A 13,508-nucleotide genomic window follows, 5' to 3' on the forward strand; every position below is an offset into this window, starting at 1 on the left:
TCGTTAGATATTTTAGAAATCTAAGGTCATCATTATGTTGAATTAAAATCTTGAAAAGCATATAAACGCACTTTTCACTTGAGATGTGGATTATGGTCTTATACAATGGAGAGAGGAAAACTTTAAGTATTCTGTGTTCTGAAACAATCTTGTGTAAGCATCTTGGTAAAATATATTTTTACTAAAATCAGTTTATTTCTCGGTATCCGAAATGGCATGAATATCAAGCAAGTTCCTAATCAAAATGTATTAGATGTTGTAATTATGTATCACGAGCTGGTTTTGTCATTTCCATCAAAACCATTTTTAGACGATTAATTATTTTGTGAAAAAAAGCCATGATGAAAATTGTTCCAGTTGTATTTCAAGAATTTATAAAATGACAAATTTATGCACTGAATTGAAGCCGGATAGAAACTGAGCTTGCAAAAAGAAAATACAGTTGATGACTAAATTTTGAATATCAGCTGGGATGTTCTGGATCAGTCGGAATCTGGATTAGCACTTGTGATTCAAACAATTAGATCCTAATGCTTTTCAAGATTTAAAAGGTTTCTTTTCTGATATTTTTTCTATAGTTCTATTATTGGGAAGTTTTTTTGCAATCTCTTGAGAATGTCAGTTACTTTTTTTAAAAAGTTATTTATTAGAAATGAGTAACTACTTTTGACAGTAGATAATTTGCCTACTTGTATCAGGGTGTAATTGATAAAATTTTGCACGATTATAATTGGTCTTGGCAACAAAAGGAAACAAAAATGTTAAAATGGTTTTTATCATGAATCTCAATTGTGCTGCCACAATATTGTATTTATTTTAAAATAAATTTATTTTAAAATAAACCATAGTGATTTAAAATTTTTCTATGATGCTTCAAAGAAACTTTTTTTTTTTTTAGTTTAGAATCCACATTCAATCCATTTACTCTCTTAGTTCTAAATATTTGTCAGATCTGTGTCCATCTCCCCACCCCTGCTGTATACAAGTGGCCCGTGCATCCTTGGGTACTGTCTTCTAATTCCACCTCCCTGCCTCCCCTCTCGGGACCTTTAACTCAGCTTGCTGTCAATGCGATTTGTGTAAAGCGGAGACTTGACCATATCTCTCTTCTGCTTGAAAAATTTCTCTGGGTTCTAGATGTCACCGAGTAATTTCTCAAGTGTGAGGACATGTATACAGGAAAGGCCTGTTCTCCAGTTTGAGAAATCCTGTGCTAGAAGTTCAAGCATGACAGTCTTGGAGATTGCTAAATAATTATAAATACAGTGTGGGCACTGAACCCGAATGACGGTAGTTGGTTATAAGGGTCCAGATGACTAAACGTTCCTCATGCATTTCTGGACGAGGGTGACAGACTGAACACATGCAACTAATTATGCTCCCTCCTAAAACCCCACTAAGATGCTAATAAAAGGGATTTTGAAAAGTATAAACCTACCAGGTCAGGAAGGAGAGGATTGGCGACCACAGCAACCCGATTCCAGAAATTGAAAGCAGAAGCTTAAGAAGTAACTGACTTAGCATCTCAAGATAGCCGAATACTAAACCTTAACTGGAGAACCAAGAACCAAACCAATTTATATCGTAGAAACTTCGAAAGGGTTTGGAATATTTGGCGTTCTGGAAACAGGATGATGGGGTGAATTATAAAGGCTGGTAGAAACCTGTTTAAGACGATTTCCTTCCACACGCTCTTCAGCCGCTTGACCGCCCCTCCCAACCCTGGCAAAAGACCAGAGCGTTTTCCTGCTGGAAAGGTAAATCGAATCTCGGGTTGGAGAACACCAGACGGTGTTGGAGATGCGGCGTGTTGACAAAGTGATGCACAAAAAGGGAATGAACGAATGCTGACTGCCTTCTGCAGGCGGGGCCGGTGAGATAAATGGATAGGGAATAGGAGAAAAAAAATTAAGAAAAATTACAGGGTAAATGTGGGAGGCCCAATGCTCAAGTAATAGAAGTTCTGGAGAGAGAGAGAGAGAAAAAAATGGAAAGGTACAAATCACCAATGAAAATAATCCCATAACAGTTCCCAGCATTGAAAGACACAAGTCTTCAGAATGAAGAGGCCCAGGATGCCCAGAGAAGAGTGACCAGACTGCAGAGAGAGAAAAACAGGCCACGTGGAACGGATCAGGAGTGGCTTTGGGTTTCTCGAAGGCGAAAGAAGAGGCTAGAGAAAAATAGAGAAATGTCTTGAAAAAGGCGAAGGGAAACAAGCTCCAATCTAGCATTCAATACCCAGCTGACCTACCCATGCAATGGGAGAACAGGCGTTTTCAGCATTAACGGCTTTAAAAGTTTTCCTCTCTTCTACTCCCCTCCAAAAGGAAGCTACCAGAGGCCTTGCTCCACCAAAATGAGAGTGCGAATGAGGACGAAGACACCGAGCAATGAAAGGAGACTCGACACAGGAAGGAGTTGCCAGGGCGACAGTGGACACATGGGGCGAGTAAGGACAACCAGGCGGGGCTGCAGGAGGTCAGGAGCGCAGGGAGAGATTTCTAACTCAGAATGATGAAATCCTGGTGTGAACCGACAGCGCGAACGGATAGTTAGGCAACTGGCAGAAAACTGGCTTAAAATGACTGATAACTCTGGAAAATAAAGCAAACCTCACAGCATAACGAGTTAACTACATGGCCCGGCTGTGGCTGGTAGCCACAAAACTGTAATAATGTGAACGAAACAAATTACTCTGTGATCAAGTTGGAGGTAGGAAACGTGCGTGTGTGTGCGCGCGCGCGCGCGTGCATGCGTGCGTGTGTGTGGTGGGACAGCGGGGGAGGCAGCCACATCCTGACGTCACAGCTGCGCATGCCTGCCCCACCCCCATCTGCTCCGCCTGGGCCCTCTGGGGGACCCCGTGGCCTGCACTTTCTCCTGGAGCACACAACCAGGCGCGCTCTCGCCTTCGCTGCCGTTCCCTGGCGGGAGTCCCTCCCTCTGCCCCCACCTCTGCACCAAAGCAAATCAAGTCCTTACCTGCTTCCCCCTCCCCCCACCCCCCCCCAGCCCCGTGAATCGCACCTGCTGGCCTCCCTGGCTGCTGTGTTACTTCAGAGTGGGGGACTGCGGGGAGAGGGGGGCAGCGGTGTGTGCTCCAGCTCCCACCCCCCTCCCGAAGCCCTGGGTAGACAAAGGAGTAGGGACGGATGGCAAGGAAGGGGATCCCTCCAGATGCCTCTGAGCAGACCCATGAAAGCTGGCAGCGTAGGTGCAGGAGAGGGCGGGTTGCAAAGCCTGCATGTCGGCTTCACTGTCACGGGCTGTGTGAGCTGGGGCAAATTCTTCAAACTCGATGCCTCAGTTTCCCCCATCTATAACGTGCGAATGATATAGCACCAGCTTCATAAATCGCTCTGCTCGATCAAGGTGCACATGGCTGTCCTGGAAAGGCAGGAAGCGCTACGTCCACACTGGCTGGTCCGGCCCTGTGCAGGCCAAGCGATGTGCTGGGGACAGACACTGGACCGTGAGAAAGACCGGGACCTTTTCGGTGGACACTGTTTCTGCCCCCACTGCCCGTCATTGTACAGTGTGACAGCAACGCTACCCCGTGTCACCAGATGCGTTGCTGGTGGCGATGGCCGCAGCAAGTCCTCCCGTCCTCGAAGGCACACACTCCTCTCGACAAGCGGTCCAGTCTGTTTCCCCACCTTTGGCTCTGGACTGGCCTTGTGGCTTTCTTTGGCCAATAGTATATGGCCAAAAGGACAGTGGGGGCCTCTGACAACTGACCTCAAGTGGCTTCAGCCTGCAGATTCTGGAAGACCTGGAAGGCACCTTCACGGGTAGCCATGGCACCTGCCACCTGGATTCAACAGAGGGCTCATGGGGCGGCTGGCTGTTTGTCCACCCCTTGCTCACAAATGTGGAAACCGTTATTGCCTACATCACTTCTCAGATCCTAGACGCCTGGCCTGGCTGCTGAGGAAATCCAACGCTCTAAGCAGGCCAAAAAGAGGGGCCCATTTAGGGCTGCACATCCAGAGGGAGGAAGATCCGACTGAACACCCCACAGTCACCCACCGATGTAGAAAGGGGGAAGGCCCAGATGGGAACTCAACCAGTGATGAGACTCCTTTCGGCGAGATTATATTTATTTCTCTTTGTATTCCATTTTAGGATGTTTTCCCTTTGTCCTCGTTGATTTTATTTTTTTTCGAGTATGTAAGGAACAAAGGCAAAACCATGCAAAAAACTGTACTTAGAGAAGCGACGCGCCCCCCTCACTCACTCCGGCACTTTCAGCCCTCTGCCTCGTTCCTGTCCCCGCCGGGGGTGACCAATCCCACTGGTGGTAGGAGTCTTTTCCTCACGTTCCTTTGTTGCAAAAATAAGCGGATACATGCATACTTCCTTATTTTTCTTCTTTCCTATGTGAAAAGGTGTAAATACCCTAAAAACTCTTTTGTCTTTACTTTTTGGTTGTTTCTGAGTCTCACTTTCCTTTTTAAGTCGATGTGGCTTAGACACCACTCGCTGTCAGCTCATGCTTTCCTTCCTGTAGTGGAGCCCTTCCTTCTTCACATTTACGTCTCTTATGTGTAAGAATTGTAACAGTTTCCAATATCTTGCGTCTTCAGACCATGCTGCGGTGAACGATCTATTTTTTATCTATTTTTGTGTCGTTGGAGATAGGTCTTCGGGGTAAATTCCTAAGAAGGGCTTTTTTTTTTTTTTTTTGTCAAGTGGTAAACACATACGCAGTTTTGTCTGAGGCTGTCGAAGTCCCCCCTCCCCAGGGGGTGCACCCATGTGCAGCCCCACGGCTGCCACAGGAGACCCCGTCTCTCGACAGCCACAACACAATGGTTGTGAAGCTTCTTTATTTTTGCCAATCAGGTGGGTGGAACGTACTATCTCAGAGTAATTTCAGTTTGTGTTTCTCTTACTACCAGTCAAGTTGAACACTTTTGCTTGTGGTTAAGGGCCACATTTATATCTTTTTTGGAAGGCATTGTTGCTGTTTGTGTTTTGTGCCCATTTTTTCTATTGGGTTTTTCGTCTTATTTCCTTCCATTACTGAACCTTTTATATATTAGAGATATTAGCACTTAATCCATGATCTACATGGCAAACTTTTTTTTCAGACAAAATTTTACCATTTTTATGTAGTCAGATTTATCAATACTTTATTTCATTTTATTATTATTTTTTTAGGCAAGGCAACCCTTAGTTGACCTCACAGATTTCAAGATCCTTATCAGCTTACAATCCCTTCTTTTTTATGCCTACAGCACCTGGTCTTCCTAGGTTGTCTCCCACGCAAGCACTAACCAGGCCCAACCCTGCTTAGCTTCCGAGATCAGACAGGATCGGGCTCGTTCAGGTTGTGTGGCTGTAGACGAGATTTATCAATCTTTTTATTGCCTCTGGATTTTGAGTCATATTTAGAAAAACTTTTTGCTACACCCTAGTCTTAGTACTCTTACCATTTCATTTTTTACACCTAGATCTCTGAACCATCTGGAATTCGTGCCTGCGTGTGGCGTGAGTCACAGCTCTAGTCTGATCTCTTTCCAGGTGGCCAGCTCCTTGTCTGGGCACCGTTAGTCACGAAGTCGATTTTGACCCAGCAATTTCCAGACGGTAGATTTCTGGACTTTCCTTTCCATTCCTCTGGTCTTCTGTCTACTCATGCAGCAGAATTCACACTCTTACAATAAGAGACTTTACAGTACGTGTTAATATTTGGTAGAGCTAGATCTTCCACATAGCCTTTCTTCCCCCCCCCCCCCAGATTTTCCTAACTATTCTTACATGTTTATTCTTCCATATGAATTTTAGTATCCATTCGGGATCTAGAAAAATATTTTGCTATTTCCATTGGAACCGCATTAAATTTGCAAATTTACTTGGGGGACAACTGACAAATTTATTACATCGAGGCATCTTTTCTGAGATCAAAAGAAGACTCTCCAATCTACCCGAAATCTCCTGAAAGACAAATTTAATGTCAGTAAAAGACCTCTAAATCTGCCTCCTCAAGTTTAAACTCAGGCTGCCCAAACATAAAGGCCGAGCCTCACTTATTTGGGTCCAAAGGGGAATAAACTGTTGGGTTAGCTTACTCTGGAGGTATCTGTCAAAAGAATTAGAAACGAAACATCGGTTAGAGGCATAAGAATTGGAAAAGAATTCACGTGCAGATGATACGATAGTGGATGATAGAATCGGCTGTGTGTTATTGGTATGGTAAGGTAGCAGAATATAAAATTAACGCACAGAAATCAGTAGCCTTCACAAACATAAACAATTAGCAGGGAGGGGGTGTAATGTAAAGAAAAGCCATTTGCAGTAGCAACAAAGAAGATAAAATACTTAGAAATAAATTTACCAAGAAATGTTCAAAATCTCTATGAGGCAGACATTAAACCGCTCCTGAAAGACACACAGGTAGATTTGGACAAATGGAGAATCGTCTTTTGTTCTCAGAAAGGATGATTCGGTGTCATAAATTTGCCAGTTCTTCCCAAGTAAATGTATAAATTTAATGCAATTCCAATAGAAATACCAAAACCTTTTTTTTTTTCTAGATCCCAGACAGATGCCAAAATCTATTTGATAGAATAAACAAGTAAAAAGAGCTAGGAAGCCATGAAAACGAAAAGCGGGTGCAGAGATGCCGCCCCCTGCCGTCCTGAGCGGGTACTGCACCCTTTCTGATCAGAGCAAACCGGGCCTAGTGGTGGTATTAATTAGCTTTTGAGCACTGTCTAAAAGGAAGTTCTGGGCTTCAGAGTCCAAACCCTGGAGCTAGAGCTCAAAGACGTAGGATGAATCGAAACATCTTCGGTTCAGCCCACATTCTTATAGTGGGGTTTGAGAAAATGCAAACTGATGGGAGAAGAGAGGAATGAAAGGGGGAGCAGAGCTGGTTCCTCGTCACATCAGGCATTTTACACACTGCGATTTTTTTAAATCCTCGCGAAACGGGTTAAAAGTATATGTCACAGACTAGGGAACAGTGGCCTAAGGAAATGTTAAGGGATTTTTTTTTTAAAAGAGTGAAATAATGACTCTCATACAACTATAAAATGCACATTATGTCAAAGGTTTTATTTCACTCGTTGATTAGTGAAGGAACTGATAAGAGGCAGACTTCGGTCAAGTGGAACCCAGGGTACAGACGCGCATGCTCAGGGCCATCGGGGACGCTAAGGCGAGTTTGCGAGCGGCCACAAAACGGGTCACTGCACCTTCGCCGCGCAGCGTTGATTTGATTCTCCGCAGACGTGAACCGCCTTTGCTTCCATTGGTTTTCTGTCACCCAGACGGTTTCTAATAGCTCAAAGGCAAGGGAGGGTGCAGACCCTTCTAGAATCAGACAACCCCTGGAGGTGTCCTTTAGACTCTGGAGTGAGACTGAGGAGCGCCTTCAAGATTTCACAGCTGCTAAAGAAGATGATGTGGAATTCGAACCCACATCTGTGTTTCCGTAAATTCGACCTCTTTCCTCCGTGCCAAGTGGCTTTTGGACAGCGAAGGGTGATTTTCGGCAGGGATCTATGGTATGGACAGCTCGTCACCTTGTTTAGCTAAAAGTCCTAGGTTTCAAGAGAGGAGCAGAATCTGCGGCATCTTCCCAAGGTCTCCGAGGCCTCAGCCATTCGCTGTCTGGAGGGCGTCTCCTCCTCCGTACGAATGTGGCCTGGAGCGGGTCCCGCGGGGCAATGGCTGAGGACAGTGATGTAGCCGGCTCCGGTCAGCTCTTCGGCTTGGAAGTTGCGGGACGCTGGTAGAGGCGAATTATACCTTCCTCGTGGAGCCGCTTCCAGAGCGTTCTCTCTAACTCGAAGTCGTGGTTGATGTAAAAGATCGTCTTCTTCCATGACGTGTCATAGTAGTGGTCAGAGAAGCGCTGGTGGCCCTCGGTGATGAAGCCGTAGGCACTCACCTGGGGAAGGTCGGAGGAGACGCGGCCTGCCCGTCGCTCACGGGCTAACTCTGCCGGGGGCGGGTCCCTTCATCTGGGTTCCGTCCCTCGGGGTCTGCTGCAGGCCCCTGGGTGCACTTCCGCACATGCATGCACCTACCCCCAGGGGTGTGCACCCAGCCCAGCCATTGCCCCATGGCAGGCAGGCCAGGGGTACCCCAGAGCTGCCTCCTCAGGTATTCCTGCTCCTGAAGCAGAGCCTCACCTGGTCACAGAGCTGAAGGGCGGTGAGCAGCAGGAGGGCCCCAGTGGTGGGGCGGTATATTCTCCAGTGGACGGTATCCAGGGTCTTAGACCTCAAGAACCTGTGGAGTACCCCAGCCCCCCAACCGTCAGGAGGCCGCGGGGCTGAGGGGGCCCTGGCCCCTTCCGTGCTTTCCACTCGCACCTGTTCTTCACGTAGCGGAGGAAGTCCGGGTGCAGCAACAGGTACCTGTCCAACCGCAAGTCGTCCCCCAAAGCCTGCTGGGGCCGGTGCCTGCGGGCAGGGACGGCCATTCAGGCTCAGCGCTCTTCCCTCGCCCGGCGTCAGCTTCGTGGGCGTGTGATGGCTGAGGCTGTCCCCACCTGTCCAGCCCGGCACAGCCGCCCGCTGGCGGCTCGGCCCGGGTGTGGAGACGAGCAGTGGCTACCTGAACCAGAAAAGGCTCTTTTTCACCAGGGTCTGGTTCCGGAGCAGCGCCTCCAGCCACTCGTAGTCCCGGGCGCCTTCCAGGAAGTGCAGGTAGCGGACGTCCTGAGGACCGAGGACGCCGAGCGGTCGGGGACTGCGGCGGCCCGGCTGCCACTCCAGACTGCCCGGCGGCAGGGGTCCGGCCGGCCTCCCCACTCTTGCCCCGAGTCGGAACGGAGCGCGTACCCACCGCAGACTCCAGGCCCAGGGTGCCCGGCTCCCTTTCTCGCCTGGGTGCTACCTCGTCCAGGCCTTCCCCTCGGCTCACCTTCCCCAGGGGTGCATGCCGGAAACCCCGATGGCCCAATATGACAAGCGACTGGGTCAGAGAGAAGGCAGTGAAGCCGTAGAAGGACGTCCGAGTGCCCACGTCCTGTTCGTAGCCCTCGGTGACAGCTCCGTTCAGCCTGTGCAGAAAGACAAAAGTCAGACAGAACCCACGAGTGCAGGGCGAGACGTGTGGGGGTGGGCGGGGAGGGAGGGAGCAGGCAGCAGTCACACCCAGGGGTGGGGGGGGCTCTCCCAAGAGCCCAGGAGCGCCGCCTCCCAGAAACAGCCGTGGCACGCCCTGCCGGCCCCCTCAGCAGAGCCCCGAGCGGCCGGGGTGCGGCCAGGCGAGGCCTGCTCACCGGAACACGTAGTCGTGGCTGTCGATCTCGTGGCCCACGCGCGAGGCGTTCAGGATGCCCCCGTTGCCCACCACGGCGCAGCTGACGCACTGGGGGCCCCTGGCAGCGAGGCCGGCCAGGAGCAGCTGCTGCTGGGGCACTGGGGGGAAGCGGGTCACCACCTTCCGCACCACTGGAACACGGGGGCCTCCGTTCAGAGCCCAGGGAGGGCCGGGGGTCCCGCCCGCCCTTTCTCCCGGGGCAGGGGGTTCCTCAGTGGAGAGGTGAGAGCCAGCCGCCCTCTGCCCCCGCCGAGGGTGCAGCCCGGCTCGCCGGGACCTTGACTCACAGGAGTGATCGAGCTCCATGAAGCCAAAGGGTGGCACGAAGTGCTGCAGGCGGCTCCACTCGCTCGGCCCAAAGTGTCTGGAGTCCAGGAAGAGGGTGAGGTTGGGCAGAAAGAGGTTCCGGAGCCAGAGGGATTTGGAAGCTCTCACCTTCACGGAGTCCGGGCATTTCTATGTGCAGGAGGGCGGGTCAAGCAGGGAGAGGCTGGGGGCCCGGCCCGGGGCTGGGCTGGGGGCCGGGCAGACAGCAGGCCTCGAAGCCTCGGCCTCTGCCGCCCCGTCCCGGGCCACGGTGGTCCCGAGGGCTCCCAGAGAAGGGGCCATTCCTGGCCCTCGAGACAAACGCCTTCGCAGCTGTGGGAGGAACGGAACAGCCTGCCACGCGCGTGTGCCCCGTGTGTGCCCGTGTGCTGCCGCGCGCGCGGGTGCCGCTGTGAGTGTGATCGCACACACTCTGCCCTGCTGTGGGTGTGGGCTCAGGCTGCTTCTGGGGATGTCGGAGAGGGAAGCTGTGGGGACACCTCTGCAGGAGGACAAGGCAGTCCCAGGCCCCAGGGCTGAGCCCCAGGCGGGGTATCTTTGTCCGTTAGTCCCTGCCCCCTCCACGCCCCCTGTCCTGCCAGAGGATGGGGCTTCCGGCGCTAAACCCCAGAACACGTCACATCCTGTCACCCCGATTGATGATTTGCAGACATTCTAGGGGGTCCAGCACAGTCCCCTTCTCTCTCACACCTTCCCGTGCTGCCCGGGCTGGGATTCTGAGACCTGCCTTCTCCTCCCCTACTTCGGCCACTATAGGAAAGAAGGGTGGGACAGGGTGGGGCCAGGGCTAGGAGCGGAGCCTGGGGGGTGAGGGAGCCAGTGGGGGCAGGTGGTCTTGCCAGGAGGGGCTTCAGAGCACCGAGACACAGAGCAGGGGCCGCGGGAACACTCACCGTCTGCAGGCCCCCCGTGTCGAAGCTGTATTTTTCCTCAAAATCCCACCTGGGCTCAGACTTGAAGTCGGCGGCCTGCAGCCGAGGGCGCTGCTGTGTGGCAGGGCTCTGGGGACAGGCGGGGCACCGGGTGGCCCGGGCGCTCTGTCCGGCCACGGCCACCGCCGTGGCGGCTCCTTCCGCCCTTCTGCCTGCCAGCCCTGCTCCCGCGTCCGGCACCTCGGCCCGGCTCTCCGGGACGGACGTCCCTGCTGTGGCTGCCGCTGTGCCCCGCGGCTCCGCCGGCCCCGTCCCTGCGGTCGGCGGCGTCTCGTCCTGGTCCTGCCTTCCTCCAGCCGCCGTCCGCGGGTCCTGACTGGCCGGTGGCTGTGCCCGTGTGCCGTTGGAGGCCGCCCTGCTGTCCTGGCTCCTCCGGGTCAGCGCGGCCACCCGGGCGTCCTTTCCCTCCTGACCCCCGAGTGATGCTGTCCTCGCTGTGCCGGGCGCCCCGGCCTCGGCGCGGCCCGGGGCCCCGGGGCCCGTGTCCACATCGCTGTTCCCCTGCGCTGACGCGTGGTGGACGGCCGCCCCCCTTCCCGTCGCGGGTGCCGGGGACGTCGTGGCCTTCTGCAGCGACTCTGTGGCCCTTCCTCTAGGGTCCTCTGTAGTCCGGTCCCTAGGGACAGAGGCATTGTGTCACGTGACGGGGGAGGCAGAAGGCCGTGGGATGCCAGCCCACCAGGACTCCCATTTTACTGACGGACCTTTCAAGGCAAGTATGGTTCTGAAATGAATGGAACTCATGGCATAAATCTTTTGCTGTAGGACACAGAGAATGACATGTAAGAACTAACTTCAAAGCTGCTCATGACTCACGGTCCCAGGGGGCAATTGGTCTTGTTTTCTATCCCTGCCCGGTAGGTCTCATACTCCCGCCCACGTTTCCTGTGAACGCGAGTCCCGTGGCATCCGAGACACCTTGGTTTCCCCCTTCCCACCTCTTCCACGTCCCCCAAGCCTCCTCTTGGGTCTCCCCGACACCCTCCTGTGGACCCAGGGGCGTCTCGGGGCTCCCCAGTGCTCCCCGGGCTGTTGGTTTTCAACTTCCTCTAATAAGTGCTGACGAGCTTGGATGGGGTCGGGATCTTACCTGATGGGCTTGGTGTCGGGCTCCTTAATAAAGGAGGGAAGGGTGATGAGGAAGAAGAGCAGCACGGCCAGGAGCAAGAGCCACCGAACGGCCCGGCTCAGATGGCTGAGTCTCCACAGGTAGGACTTCATGGTGGCAGGTCAGGCACACCCTGAGGCTTTGATGCGGGACACAGAGAGCAAGCTCCGGGGTCCCCTGCCCTGGGGGTGTACACCCGTTATCTTCGCCGGAGCCACGCTGAGTCGTGTGAGTCTGCCGGAGAGAGGAGGGGCCGCCTGCACTGCCCTGTGAAGGTTTGTAGGCTGACGTGGCTTGAAGGAAAAGCCCTTCTGTTCAGACAGGTTCTTCTTCCTTTCCCTTGTCTCTGGAGCTGGTGTCTGAAGGTAGAAGTGTATGAGAAACGGGCCCATGCTACATGGAACCGCACTTTCACCAGGGTCCAGCTCCTCAGGGACCCCAGACAGGTGCAGGGGCTGGAAGAGCCTTACTCGGCCTCCATGCGCACCATGAGTTTTATAAGAAAAATACGGGGAGCCCATCAGGTTTGAGGCCCTCCCCTCCCGCCTGGCTGTCTTTCCCTAAAAGACCAGCGTGTGACCCCAAGAACGTCTTAGGAGTGGAACAGCAGTTGTCAATCTTGGGGACACATGGGAGCCACCTGGGAAGCGTTCAAACATCCGAATGCCCTGGCTGCACCCTGGCCAACCGATTAACCGAGAATCTCAGGGGATAGGTGTTTTATCAGGCATGGGAGCTTTTTCAGTTCCCAGGTGAGGCCGATGCATGGCCGAGTTGATTACCACTGATTTATAGGCATCGGGGGTTTGTCAGAATCTGCACAAAGAACATAAACTTTGTGAATTTTCCACAGAGTTCTGTGATCTGTTACCTTCCTACTGTGACCTTGGGCAAGTGACAAACTTCCTGCCTCACCTATGGATAAAAAAAGGGAGGCGGCATCCACCTCATAGGGTTATTATGAAGATGCCTGCCCTTCTGTCTGGCCTTGTCATCTGAAGTCACGACCGTGACAACCGTGACCCACACACGCAGGGCGCGCTCCGAGCCGGGCACTGCGGAACGCTTCGCCTGCGTGAAGGCAGACCTCACAGCCCCCCCAGGAGCCGGGCGCTGTCATCGACCGCATTTTACAGTTGGGACAGTGGCCTCTGTGAGCGAGCAGCTGGCTCGGGACCCAGACCCAGCCGACCCAATGGCCGTGTTCTTACCCGAAGCATGGAACTGCCCCCCGAGAAATCATTAACTCTGCCTCAATATGAAAAACAAAAGAAAACGCATATATAATGCTGGGAGCGGATGGACCACTCAGAGAAATGACACCGCGGTCAGCTCTAGAGGACAGACAGGCAGAGAAGCAACAGGTTACCGATACTGAAAATACTGCTTACGGTGCGTGGGCCGGGGACGTGGGGCGGGCGCTCCAGCAGCGAAGGTGGGGGAGGCGCAGCCCCGAGGTGTGGGGAGCCGGGTCCGCCGCTCACACAGGGCGGCGAGTGCGCAGCTTCTTCTAATTCCGGATCCAAAGTCCTTGGCCTTCATCCAGGTAACAACCAATAAATGCTTAAACAACCTTCCCAGGGAGGATGAAAGAGGTAAGAACATGCCTCTGAGTGGCTCAAAGTAATCCAGACAACTGATAGGCGGTTAACTCACACCCAGACCAGGGGACAGGCTGCGAGCCAGGAAGACACCTCTCCCGATACTGGTTCCGGTTCCGTCTCCGAGCCTCACTCTCGCCCTCACCCTCGCTCGCTCCCTGAGCACACCTGAGCCGTCAGCGCTCGCAGACTGACTGCACGCGCGTCTTCTGAGCAGACCGGAGCCAGGTCGTAGCTCTGCCTGCGCTGACCCTG

The 13,508-nt window shown here is 53.0% G+C and overlaps 1 protein-coding gene and 1 pseudogene across 1 annotated transcript; both read right to left on the minus strand.

The window, feature by feature from the left end:
- Positions 1 to 5,234: 5,234 nt before the first annotated feature.
- On the minus strand, positions 5,235 to 5,352 carry LOC118604171 (annotated as a pseudogene).
- A 2,070-nt stretch (positions 5,353 to 7,422) lies between these two features.
- On the minus strand, positions 7,423 to 11,765 carry ST6GALNAC1 (ST6 N-acetylgalactosaminide alpha-2,6-sialyltransferase 1). The gene is made up of 9 exons (XM_016143148.2): positions 11,635 to 11,765; positions 10,506 to 11,160; positions 9,573 to 9,741; positions 9,245 to 9,416; positions 8,884 to 9,022; positions 8,575 to 8,678; positions 8,331 to 8,420; positions 8,148 to 8,247; positions 7,423 to 7,903 (listed from the first exon to the last, which is right to left on the minus strand). Exons 1-9 carry the CDS (start codon positions 11,763 to 11,765, stop codon positions 7,712 to 7,714), a joined length of 1,752 nt encoding a protein of 583 aa, XP_015998634.2. The 3' UTR covers positions 7,423 to 7,711.
- Between the last annotated feature and the right edge of the window lie 1,743 nt (positions 11,766 to 13,508).

This window comes from Rousettus aegyptiacus, unplaced genomic scaffold (genome assembly GCF_014176215.1).
Source record: "Rousettus aegyptiacus isolate mRouAeg1 unplaced genomic scaffold, mRouAeg1.p scaffold_m13_p_6, whole genome shotgun sequence".
Lineage (NCBI taxonomy): Eukaryota > Metazoa > Chordata > Mammalia > Chiroptera > Pteropodidae > Rousettus > Rousettus aegyptiacus.

Bases quoted from the DNA above. Each gene is read 5' to 3' on its own strand.
- ST6GALNAC1 (XM_016143148.2), bottom strand. From the start codon at position 11,765: ATGAAGTCCTACCTGTGGAGACTCAGCCATCTGAGCCGGGCCGTTCGG. The intron at 9,417-9,572 runs GTGAGTCAAGGT...CCCGTGTTCCAG, and splicing joins CATGGAGCTCGATCACTCCT to TGGTGCGGAAGGTGGTGACC. The intron at 7,904-8,147 runs GTGAGGCTCTGC...GACCTTCCCCAG, and splicing joins CCCTTCAGCTCTGTGACCAG to GTGAGTGCCTACGGCTTCAT.